General features: G+C 43.4%; 1 protein-coding gene across 1 annotated transcript; it reads left to right on the plus strand.

Annotated features, from left to right (window-relative positions):
• Window positions 1-2,828: 2,828 nt before the first annotated feature.
• On the plus strand, window positions 2,829-12,016 carry c1ql4a (complement component 1, q subcomponent-like 4). Its single transcript, XM_034591221.1, has 2 exons — window positions 2,829-4,105; window positions 11,098-12,016. Exons 1-2 carry the CDS (start codon window positions 3,560-3,562, stop codon window positions 11,275-11,277), a joined length of 726 nt encoding a protein of 241 aa, XP_034447112.1. The 5' UTR covers window positions 2,829-3,559; the 3' UTR covers window positions 11,278-12,016.
• The last annotated feature ends 1,103 nt before the right edge of the window (window positions 12,017-13,119 follow it).

Raw genomic sequence — 13,119 nt, forward strand, 5'->3', positions numbered from 1 at the left:
CCTGAGACCTATTACTACTCTGCTAACAAGAAAGGTCTGGTTTATTTTTTGCCAAACATTTCATAAATTACAGGAAAGGGTGAGAGTTATTTGCTGTGGATGGCTGAGTTGAAGAATTAGAATGTCTTTAACAAACTAACAGCCATAACAGAAGAGAAATACAACATGAGTAATGTGGCCGTAAATAATTTCCTGCTCTTCTCCCACTTGTTTACACAGAATAGAGGAGAGAAAAGTTAGAGCTGGAATTATGCGGGCGTGTGCACAAAAGACAGAGATGTATTCTTGGTCCATCATAATATATGAAATTAATTATTAAACAAACTAATAACTCAAACAGCCCAGTGCTGATTCTCCTATGGCTCTCTTTTTCTCTGTTGGTGACACTGGAGACTGTGCGGTGAGTCAGTGACGTCAGGCCAAGTGAAATGATAAAACAATCGTGCTGCATAAAAAGGACATATTTCATCAACATAATGCATAATGCTGAAACTTTAGGTGAGCGTGAATACTAAGGGGAACAAATGAAGAAGAGAATAGGGGGAAGAGGGAGACAGATAGCTGAGAGACATGCGCATATTTCAATATTAATCACCTCAGTAATATTTTAACAGGCTTTAAAAATCCAATCCTGAGCATATTGCCTCTGACTGTTGGCAATGATAATGTGCCCGACGCCGCTCAGGACCTCTGAGCACTGTTCTAGTGGGCCAGACTGACTGGCCCGCAAACCGGCACTGACACAGCATTTAACTTGATCCCTGTACGCAGCTCAGCTACACCAACAATCCCCAATGGAAATATCACAGGCCTTCGCTCCCCACACCCTCCACTGCCTCCACCTTAATTTCAAAATCCAAACCATCCCTGGGAAGAAAAAACCACCTTAAAACTCCTATCATCCACCTCTCCATGTCTGGTGGGATCACGCGGAATGATCCCCCCCCCCCCCCTATCGCCAGACGGTGGTCATCATATCTGAGGAGAGAGGGGTCGCGGCGGTGCTGGTTGATGAAAAGGCAGTCATCAATACTGTATGTAGACCTATTCGCCCGGGCTCCCACTGCTTCAGCCATTAAAGTTTAAACTCACAGATGTGTGGTGGTCCCTGTCAGCCAGGTGACACCGGGAAGGACTCCAAGGAAATTATGATATGCGCTAAGAAATCTGGCCAAAATGTCCCCGATATAAAAAGTAATCACCAGTGAATGTGACTTGGTGGTAAATATTTCAGCTCACACCGCCTGTTACATCTGCCGTCATTTTAACAGAGAGAAAATGACGCAACAATACAAAACATGGTCTTCCAACAACAAGTGGTGCAACTACTCCATATTCATTTTTTTGCACATGCGTCAATGTGCGTTCGTGTGAGGGCGTATGTGTGTAAGGTAAAGGAAAAGGAGAAGCACAACCTGTGGGGCAGGGTGTCTCACTAATGAGGCTTTAAAACTGTGGGATGCGAGCCACACGCACACACACACACGCGCGCACACACACACGCACACACACACACACACACACACACACACACACACACACACACACACACACACACACACACACACACACACACACACACACAGACTCAGGAGAACATTCAGTGTCTCCGCTCCATCCCTCACATTATCACACCGAGGCTGCTTTTACTCAGTCACCCTACTGTCCTCCCTTCCATAGCGTACAGGAGATGAAAACATCTGCCTTCATCTGGCAACGCTTCATCATCAAACCATTTTTGCCTCTAACAACAGGTGAATACCATGCCTGCAACAGGAGACGGATTGGAAGCATCCGTGCAGCCTGTATATGGTCCTTGTTTGTGTGAATGTGAAATGAGATGGATTTAATATTTGAGTTTTTGCTCACAAAAACGATCGTATAGAAATAGCTCACATAACAGTTTCAGTGTTCATACATTTGGCTGAAGAGTCAAATACACAGATGATGGTGAAGGAGAGAGAGAGGGAGAGAGAGAGAGAGAGAGGGAGAGAGAGAGAGAGAGAGAGAGAGAGGATCGATCTAACAGGTGTCGGCTCGGACCAAACACTGCACTACGCTACACAGTGGACAGACACTGGATACGAGCGGCAGAATCACAGTGCGCCCCTCATCCTTGGAATTGCGTTAAAAAGTGCTCCGGCTGGTGATATTTTAAATTTGGGCTTCACGTGCTCTGAAGTTAGTGGCATTTAAACTCCGATTGGGAAAGAAAAGCGGGGATTAAGCACCGATTGAGAAACTCTTGTCACTTTCCCTGCAGCTCCTGCGCGCCCGGCGGCTCTCCAGCTCTCCGTCTCTCCATCTGGAAACTCCAGCGCTCCAAAAGTCCTTTCTGTTGGGACGCGGACGGGACTGATACAGACACAGATAATTGTTTGTTTCCTCTAAAAAATGTTTCGGGATCATGAAGCACAGATGGTGAGTTTTTCTTTGTCTTTGTCTTGGCTGCTTCTTTTAGCAGTTTTATATTTAACCGTAAACATAATCACGCACAGTGGATAATTACGCATTTTATCATTAAATGTTGAAAATAATAAATAATCATTTTGCTTATTTTTTGAAAATATTTATAGATTTAAAATATATTTTTTTGATTTTGTTTTTTATGTCGATCATTTCTTTTTCACCATTCCTTGATTCTTTATATACATTAAATATGTTACAGTGGTAATTTGGGACGGATCAATAATTGGGTTTCTTTTTTTTTACTATTATTTCCAGATCCAAATGTAACCAGAGGAAGAATCACACCCAGGCTGACAAACGTGACATTGAAACATCACCTGTTTAATGTGGACAGTGGAAATACGATAAGAGTGGGCTCATAAAATGACTGTGCTCTGCAGAAAATACCTCTGATGAACTTCTGCCACTAAGTGGCTTTAAGTGAGACATCCACATGAAGTGAAATCCTGTGCTTTGTAGTGGGGGCTGGAAACAAGGTTTTTCTTTGAAATAAAACAAAACTGGGAATTCTCTATTAATCAAACAAAACAAACAGTTGCACCTCTCCCTCCTCAATGACTTGAGTTTGGCACCAGCTTTCATTTTAGCACACTTTTGAAAAGCTCTGTCTCCATAATAACCCCTCTCAGTGCCGGCCATGATTTCTGATTGATGCTGCAAATTGAATTGAACTGGAGAACAACAGGAGAGGTCAAAAAAGGTGAGACAGACTTCATCAAATAAATTATGTTGTCTGTAGCGTCTCACCACAAACCTGACAATACACACTTTTTCATCTATTTGCCTAAACACTCTGGTATGTAAAGTTTTTTTAAGGCTCTAAAATATCTTGTTGATAGATCCTCTCTGGGTGTTTCCCTCCTGACCATCTGCCATTTTGCCTTCTTGCTCATACGTGGCCCAGTGATACACTGTTCACTCCTCACTCCTTTCCACATTCTTCTTCGCCTATACGCACCAAACTGGTTCACTGAGAGGCTTCATCCTGGCCGGCACTATTCCAGCCAAGGGGGAAGAGGACTTCCTGACGCTGGCCGCTTCGCGGCTCAGCCGCAGGAAACGTGTCATTGGCGCAGCTGTAGGTGTGGCAATGGTTCTAATATTGTTGGTGGCCATTCCCCTGCTGGTCCACACAACCAAAGGGGGGAACACGGGAAATTCAGGGAGCCATTATGAAATGCTTGGAAGCTGCCGGATGGTATGTGACCCTTACACCACGTCTCAACCAGGCCAGGAGCTGACAGCTGTGTCTCCAGCGCCCCAGGATTACTCTGGGAAGAAGATAAAGTCAGGGCTTCGTGGGCCGCCAGGGATCTCTGGTCCTCCAGGAGTACGTGGAGCCCCTGGGGAGCCAGGCAAACCAGGTCCTCAGGGGCCCCAGGGTCCAGGTCCTGGTGGCTATTCGCCCTCACTCTACACTCCCAAAATTGCCTTTTATGCAGGGCTACGCAAGCAGCATGAGGGGAGTGAAATACTGAAGTTTGATGATGTGGTGACCAATGTAGGCAACTACTATGAGCCCAGTACCGGCAAGTTCACCTGCCCTCTGCCTGGCATCTACTTCTTCACCTACCATGTTCTAATGAGAGGTGGTGACGGGACCAGCATGTGGGCTGACCTGAAGAAGAACGGACTGGTTAGTAAAACTATATGTATGCGTGTGTGTATGTGTGTGTGTGTGTGTGTATATATATATGTGTGTGTATACGCACATATGTGTTTGTATGCACACACACGATCATGCAACAGATTTTTTTTTTCCACTGTTGACCATCCTGTGTTGCCATTGACACATTCACCTCTGTAACATTGAGCTCTTCAGATTCAGAGCACATGCCGCTGCTCAGGTGGAAACATGACAGCCAAAGAATGAAACAACAATCTTTCTCCTCATTACGGGGGAATCCATGATATACAGACCCAAGTTTCAGTTGCAGATATTTGCATTCCCACATTTACTGTGGCTAAATGACAAGTGGCAGAATGCAAACGCTGCCGCCAAAAGGAACTTTCTAATTAGTGAATATCATGCACAGATCTTGATTATCGCATAAACAGAAGTGCAAAAGAGCACGGCAGAAATGTCTGTCAGTATGTGGACCAGTCAGCTTACACCTCAGCTAAATAAATAATGAATGTAAAATTGACAGTCCACTCATCCACTCCCTCATTCCCCAGACACTAATTAAAGACAGAGGGGCTGATGGGGGGGGACGAGGAGAGGTGGGATAAATCACAGGGTTTTTATCAGAGGACTCCAAATTCAGGAAACATTCTCGCTTTATACATTCATTCATTCATCAAGGACGCTAAATGCAAATACTCTCCGCTCAGACCTCTCTCTCGCTCAACATGTTGTGTACCAAGACTCGTGCATATTTGATTCATCACCACGGACTATTTTGTTCAGCCTTGATTTGGCGAGATGTGAAACTGAATGTTTAAAATCATTCATCATCGATCAAACATCACTTTATTTCACGCATGACACCACAAAGACGAATATGTTTATGACTGCCTGCCTTCTGTCTTGTATTGTCATTCAAGTCATCGTAGGCTGCTAAATCATTTATACGTCTTGGATTAGATCCCCTTTAACACCCGCTATACTTTCCTCTGCTGACCCCTCCCCCAGCTTGTTCATTGATTCTCCATTAATTATCTTTTCACTCAACTCAATTATTTAACCTCAGTGAGGTCCATCAGACACCCGTCAGGTGGCCTCCTCAAACAGTTACGTTTAATAGAGCACTCAACTAACAAGGGATCTACCCAAACGAGAGCCGTGAAAATGGAGTGTGGGATTGTATTGCTGCAGAATGCCTGATCATGTTTGGAGTTAAGTTCAGTGGCATGCGGGTAATCTGCCCGAGGCCAGTCAGAGGCTGGGTTTTACTAAATGGGCACAATGTTTGACAGGTTGCAATCCAGGCTGTAGAATCAAATAGTCTGTTTTTATCACTGCCCTAGGTGCTGAAACATTATTGGATATTTTGTCTACCCATGGGGTTTTGTTTCATCCAAAAACAAAAATGGCTGGCCACAGCTACAAATCCTCCACCTTCCTTTTGCGATTGAGTTTTAACTGTCACACCTTAATTAACAGATACGGTCATTTGCAACCTTGCATTTGTTAGGCGGCCGGTTCGGCAGATTGAGGATGAGCGAAAGAAACCCGAGAGATTCAACATGGCACGGACATGCTGAGACATCCGTGAAAAAGGGCGAGCAAAACAAAACAAGTGAAATGTTGGAGACATCAGGGGTGGAGCAGAGGAAGACAGATGACTTAATGGAGTTGTGGAGACAGTGGGCTGGTAGATGAGGCTTCTGGGAGGCTGGTGGTGAAGGCCAGGATGAGATCAGGCGAGATGACCAATGGACACCCACTCAACGTGTCTCGGGTTGACAAGTGATCAAGGCCGGCCAGAGAAAGAGAGAAAGCTGTGTTCATGCACCAATCCAGCTGCTGACACATGCTCATAAGAGCCAGTTTAACAGCAGGAAAAATGATTAATTCTGGTAAACCAATAGATTTTTCCTGGAAATATTAGATGTTTCACTCCCTGTGCTGTTGCTAATGACGTTTAAATAACACACCGCATTGGCTGATGGACTGCGACTTGGGTCATGTGACGTGAGTGTGGTGTAATGCAGCGCCAGGAGGATGTGTTGGGCCGTGCAGGACTGAATTCCTATAGATCCGATACCAATTACCTTCACTAAATCCCCGCTCTGTAAAGCCTATACCTGCTCACACCTCAATCTAACTTTCACAAGTCATCGCAGGAGGTTGTCACACTTCAGCTGCTTCCGTGTGTGTAACGTGTCGCTAATTGACTCGCGGTATAATTCCAATGTGTGATGTGAGTGTTAGCTTTACGTCCTGTTCTTGCTCAGCTGTGTCATTTGCACGTTCAAGCAACGCAAGGCACACTGCCAACCCAGTTTGGGATCATGATGGATCCATATGATGCTTAATTATTTAATATTATCATAGCCTTGCTGGAAATAAATCGTCCTGCATGCCCTTCCTACTGCTGCCACCATATTATAAATGTGCTTAATCACTCTATTCTTAATTCACTGTTAGGGATCGATGGGTTTTATGCTACTTAACATTCCGGCTCGGTAGCAAACATTATTAGGACGGTCTATTCTAATGTTGCCATGCTTAACGCTGTGAGGGCTGGTAACACCTCATGTGCACATCCTCAGCAGAACCTCTCCCCTTCCCCTCATTAACTGCAGGCTATGTGAGCTGCACACCTTCTCATTTACGTTCCCATAATGCACCGCTGTACTGTATATCTTTATCAAATATTCCTTGCACAATGTACAGTGAAGACAAACAGATACTGGTGCGGCTCCTATTTAATATCTCCCCCCTTTCTTCCCCTTTACCTATCATAGTCTCTTTTAATAGCCCAGTTAAAGGTCAAGTTATTTCAGAGTAGTCTTAAAATGTCATCACTCACTATAATGACCAGTACCTGCATTAACCTCCCCCGGTATAGAGATATGCTACAGGTAAAATATAATTAGCCTTACTGCCGAGGGCGAGAAAGAGTTAGATACATGGAATTTGTCACATGAAGACATGTCAAATGTTGTCTTGTTAGTTCAAAAATACATCACAATGTGCCCCAAATGAAAGCCACTAATTAAGATGAGTCCCCTCCACTCATACTGTGCACAGGTTTGACCGTTTCCGTGCCGCGGAACACAGGCTGTAACTCTGAATGGCAGGTAATAGCAATCTGAGGTACGGCTCTGCCACAGCTTGTCGCCATGTAATCCCCGCACTCCCAGAGGAGAGGGTAAACCAACTCAATAAATATTCTATTTCCACAACATCCCCCCACCCCAACCCCAGCGGTCCACAACCCTCTCGCCATGTATGGGAGTCCCTTAGGTAAGTTTAACAGCTACTTTTCTATTGTCTCCACTCTAAGAGGTCAGTATATCACAGTGAATGAATCCTGTCAGTTTTATTACCAGTGGAGCACAGCAGCACAGATAAAAAACAAGACTTCATATACCCCCACATCTCCCTGGTCTCACAAAATAGCTTCGCTTGATCAGTCTGTACACCAGCCCCCCCCACCCTCGCATTTCTTCAACCCTCTGGCCCTGTTTTCCTTTTTTTTTTCGCCTGTCCCTTCTTTTTGTCCATCCTTGTCTGTCGTCTGCAGTGCAGCTCCACTTGTACAGAGAATGACACCGCAGCTGCTCCCCCTCACCAACACCCCACCCCTTTTGTGGTCCCCTCTCCTCCCAGGCGTGTTTACTGGAGGCCCTATAATGAAAGGGCTAGGCGGAGATGGAGACAGCCACAGGCAAGCCCTGGGGGTCCCTGCCTCGCGGCTCACAATCCTTCCAGCTCCAGAATCAGCACAGCATGCAGCCTTGGTTCACATGGATCAGTTTGTGTCCTCCGGCCGTATCCATCTCCTCTGTCGGCTTCCCTTCCTAATCCCACCACGGCTCTCTGTCTGGTGTCTACATTAATGGATGCCCTGTGTTGTTCCTGCAGCTGAAGCACCAATTCATATATCTTGTATTGACAAAAGGATCTCCACACTGAGCGATGTAAATCATTCTGTTGTACAGACATAACATTTCAGGGATTAAGTCATGAGAAACAAAGGCCGGCGTGGGATCATGGGTCTCCCCTCTTCTCCCTCCATTACACCGTTTGGCCAAAAATAATGAGCAGGATGACATATGCCTGGTGTCAATAGGAAGTGACAACAACAGCATCACTGTCAGAAGAGGCCGAAGATGCAAATGTGATATTGGCTGTCACTACATATGTCAAGTAGAACAACAATATAACCTTTACACTTGACAATAGATTGGTGTCATTATTTTAAGAGGGGGTCTTAATGGAGGGGGGGTTATAGATTATGCTCAATGTTTCATCACACCCATGATGGAAAGGTTCAAAAGGTCAAGGGTCCTAAATTAATGCTGTGGATAATTTGTCTTGTTAAGACAGATAAAACTAGAATGACAGTCAGTTGAGTGCGTACCGCTGCCGAGGCCCAACACTGTCTTCATGAAACCACATTTAAATTCACTAGATCAGGATTTTTATTTGGATCTGGATCACATTGCACACACACACATACATATCAGTGTCCTTAACATGCCTGATTAAAAAAAAAATCAACATCCCTGAATTATTCTCTGAGGAATAAAAACATCATCTCACAATGTTAAAGAAAGTGAAAAAAAAGTTCCTGGTTCCGCCCCCTGATCAGGATCCAGACCAAGATTGAATAGGTTCTCTCCTGACCCATATACTGCAGTCTTCCAATAAGTGTGTGGCAATCTGTGAAGTAGTTTTTGCGTAATCCTGTTAAATAACAAACAAAAAACGCAAATGAAAACATATAAAGGATGTCAGGTTCCTCTAAAATCCCTTTAAATGTATAAGTCTTGATATGCTCTTTAAATGAGGGGGCATAAATCATTTGTTTGCTTGTTTATTAGTCAACTTATTGACGACAGAGCGGTGTAAAGTGCTGCATGGTGTCAACAGGCATGACTGTTTTTGGTCATTTTTTTGCTCTTATTTAGATTTGGGCTCCTCAGGTCAAATATATATATTTAAGATGTTTTAGTGCATTTAACTTCATAAAAAACAAACAAACATGTTTGCTTTATATACCAGTCTGGTAGTGTTACAGTAGCCTGGCTATTCAGCTCCTTTTAAGATAAGACTTTAATAATCTCTGAAAAGAACATCCCATGTTACAACAGCAGAGAAAGACCAGGAGGAAAGAAAAAAAAATATTAATGAAATTGATTTTAAATAATAAAATAATGAATTATAGAAATTGAAGGTATGGCATGGAAATGATAGATGCAATATATACATTACAATACCTTGTTATAATGTAGAAAATGATATAATTCTAATAATAATTCCCTGGTTGTCAGTGCAGGCATGTTTGAGACATACTGAGGAAGAGGGTATCAAACTTACACTTCCTGACAGTCGCACCTTTTCCAGAACTCTTGCAACACCTGGTCAGAAAAGCGAGATCTGGGTGCCCTTGCTTATTTAGATGTAAGAACACCCCTGTGGACTAACACAATATGAAATCTAATAGAACAAGACCATTGTAACAGTGGAACAATAACTGTGGACGGTTTTATTGTGCAGTTGTTGAGCTGTGGAGCCCCGGGAGAGCGACTCCTCTGCCCCCTTAATCAATCTGGTTTAGAGGGGACAGGGACATGCTTAACCACTGGTGGCCAACATGCTCTATGTTGGATTGTAGCATCCATGACCTGAATCTCATTTGAGGAGACCCGCAGATAGTGTCCAGGTAATAGAGCACAACTCCGGGGGGGTTGATAGATGATGAACACTGTGCTCAGACGAGAGCCAAATGTTTGAGTGCAGGGGAAAATGGCTTCTGTTTTCTTTTTTTTAAGTTACAGTAATTCGGGCTGGCTCTGTCGCTGAGTGATTGACTGTTTTCAAATTGATGCGTGCTCATTGGGGAGAACGGGGCCCCGGTGATGGGGATGACATGATGGTAGTTGAGTTGCAGATCATATTCTGTGGCTGTCACGGAGGTGTGCGTGGCTCGTCTGGCTGCTGACATAGATTGAGTGCTCCCGCCATAGATGGACACTGAGTCAGACACAGGGCCACTGATGGCTGACATATGTCTGATGATGGGAGCTGCTACACCAGAATTATTGATACATCCCTCTAAGGAGGTTACTGAGTGCATTTGTCAGAAACACTTTAATTGTTTTAGTAACACTTTAAATAGAACCATAAAGCATCATTTGAGACTTTTAATTATTGATTAATCAGATTAAATAAAGGGCCTTGATAATATTTAATATTTTGTTTGGGGCTTACATTAAGCCCCAAACAGTTAAAAAAAAACATTATTCTTGTTATGCACCCAATTAAAAGTAGAATGGACCAAGAATAAATGAACAAATCCTGTTTCCTCTGCAACTGTAACTAGATGTGAGCATGTGTATTTAAATGTCCACAATGAGTAAACCCAATTAAATGTGTTAACAAACAAGTAAAGATCCACTGCCGCTGGGTCAATAGGACCGAACTAACACACAGCATGCAAATGTAAAACTGTCTGGCTCCGGCATAGCAACTCGATATCATGCATATTGAGCTGGGCCAGGCACTGTAAGCAACAGGTCAATAGCTGCTCTTTCTTGGCTGAGCCGGTTTCCCCATAGACAACCTGTTGTCCCCACTGAGTCCGCTTATCTCCACAACCCAATCAGATCAGCATCCTTTGCTCCTTTACACCGAGCCCAGCTACAGCCGATCGATAAGACTCAGAGTGGCTTGTGTTTCCAGTCCACATCTGGGGTCACAGGTCGCACTCCCATCCATCTGTGATGTCATACTCGTGATTGTCTCATTTGAAGGTTGTAAATAATTAATTATAACCCACGCCTGGAGAAGGGGGGAGAAAAAACAACAAGATGTAATGAAAGAAGAGAGTGAGATGTGGTAGTTCTGGGTTTGAAAGAGCGGCCGAGGAAGTGACAGTGACATTTGCGAAGTGTTTGCTCAGTTTGGTCCGTGTTCTAATTGTCAATCCACATGTCCCCCGTGGGTGACAGGTGAAAGCCAGCGCCATCGCTCAGGACGCTGATCAGAATTACGACTACGCCTCCAACAGTGTGATCCTGCATCTGGACGTGGGCGACGAGGTGTGCGTGCAGCTGGACGGAGGCAAGGTCCACGGAGGGAACACAAACAAGTACAGCACCTTCTCCGGCTTCCTCGTCTACCCAGACTGAATCTAGTTGTTACTCATGCAGGGGAGAGGAGTGGTTAGAGGAACATCAACACACACAGAGTACAAACTCACACGTACACAGACATGTATGTATGCAAATTCATGCAGATGCTCAGACATGCACACACACCCACACAAACACACACATCAACACCATTTCTACATACAGACACGCTGAGATTCCAACAGACAGAAAGGTGAATTAAGTGAAAATCCAAAATGTCAGTCATCATGACAAGCAACTGAATTTATTGGCGCCCATTGTGTGCAAACACGACTTTCAGAACATGTACAGTATGAGTGCACATAGAAATTGCACGTTGTGGCTCGGAAATATCCCAAATATTATAATGTGTTCCATATTAACTGACATTGTGATAACTAGAATGTAACAAACACCATCAGTGTGATTGTTTTTACAATGCAATAAGGGTATCAAGGGTGTCATTCACTGAGATGACAAAGCTGACAAATGCACACTTTATTCCAGTCTTCACTTACACATCTCCGCTCTCCATTTTAATGACCTCTAATCGTATGGCCTGTCTATATTTTGCAACTCGCCTTTATAAATATTTTTTTCCCCCCCCTGTGCTTCAGAGGGAGTTACACCAGTTGAAATTAACCGAGCCCGTGTTGGGATTAATTGGGAGAGTGCTGTTCAAAATGAGGCAATCTGAATAAAATACAGATGTTTGACCTACAATTCCTGTTCCCACGATGACACAGGATTTAAAGAACAAAACAAGAAATTATTAATATGAGAAGTAAAGACAAAAAAGCAAATGATATTTTATGGGTGGCACACGAGGGTGATGAAGTTTGAATTGACAAGTGCATTATTGACAATAGTATGTGTGTGTGTGTGTGTGTGTGTGTATGTGAGAGTGGAAATATAATACAGATACTGTGAGATACAAGGGCACCAAAAATGTGACAGCTGCAGTGTTTTCCTGACATTAATTGTTGTACAATACTTTACAGATTGTTGCTGTAATTACACTGCCATACTTACTCAGTACTTTATTTTTTGAGAGACCCTGTAAAAGTACCATCATATGTATAAACACAGTAATCCTGGGACGGGCTGTCTGGTATGTCGAGCAGGTTGAGCAGACAATATTGCTATTAAAAATATCTATACCTACCCTGTCTGTGTTCTTACGTGTATTCTGAAGTCGTGGAAAATCGGGGCTGAATAAAAGCGTGCACGTTCAACGGTCATACGCACAGGAAGACACTTGTTCAGTTTTATTTGCAGCGACCACCGTGGAGAGTTCGATATACAACCGTGGACTCGCAGCTGAGATCGAAGCAACAGCAGCTGACCACAGCCACCGCCTGCTACAACATGGATTTCCAATATGTCTTAAGACACTGTCTAAGACACAGACATTAATACCTGCTATATTGATCTCAGCTTATAATACACCCAGGATCTACAAAATCCAGCCGATGTACATTTTAAATGGAGCAATATAGTGATCAATTGTACAAACACACCAAAGTGGATCAGATTTGGATCAAGGGTTGCTCTCGCTGATCAGGGGATTGAATCCAGGCCCATTTGTTGAAAAGCACCAGTAACAAGAAATATATCCAGGGAATTATTTCAGAAATAATATCAATACAGTTCTCCGCATTTATTGATATTCATAAAGTGATGTATAAATTACAACATTTTCCACCACAATTTGATTAATCCAACAATTATATTTATCATAATTCACTGTACTAATTATGATTAAGTCTATGTTATCGAATAAAAAATTTAAAAGGTATTTAGGTATTATTATTAGGGATTTCCTTTTAATTGTTAAAAAATAAATTGGAACTAATTGGA

Source organism: Hippoglossus hippoglossus, chromosome 7, assembly GCF_009819705.1.
Source record: "Hippoglossus hippoglossus isolate fHipHip1 chromosome 7, fHipHip1.pri, whole genome shotgun sequence".
NCBI classification, from domain to species: domain Eukaryota; kingdom Metazoa; phylum Chordata; class Actinopteri; order Pleuronectiformes; family Pleuronectidae; genus Hippoglossus; species Hippoglossus hippoglossus.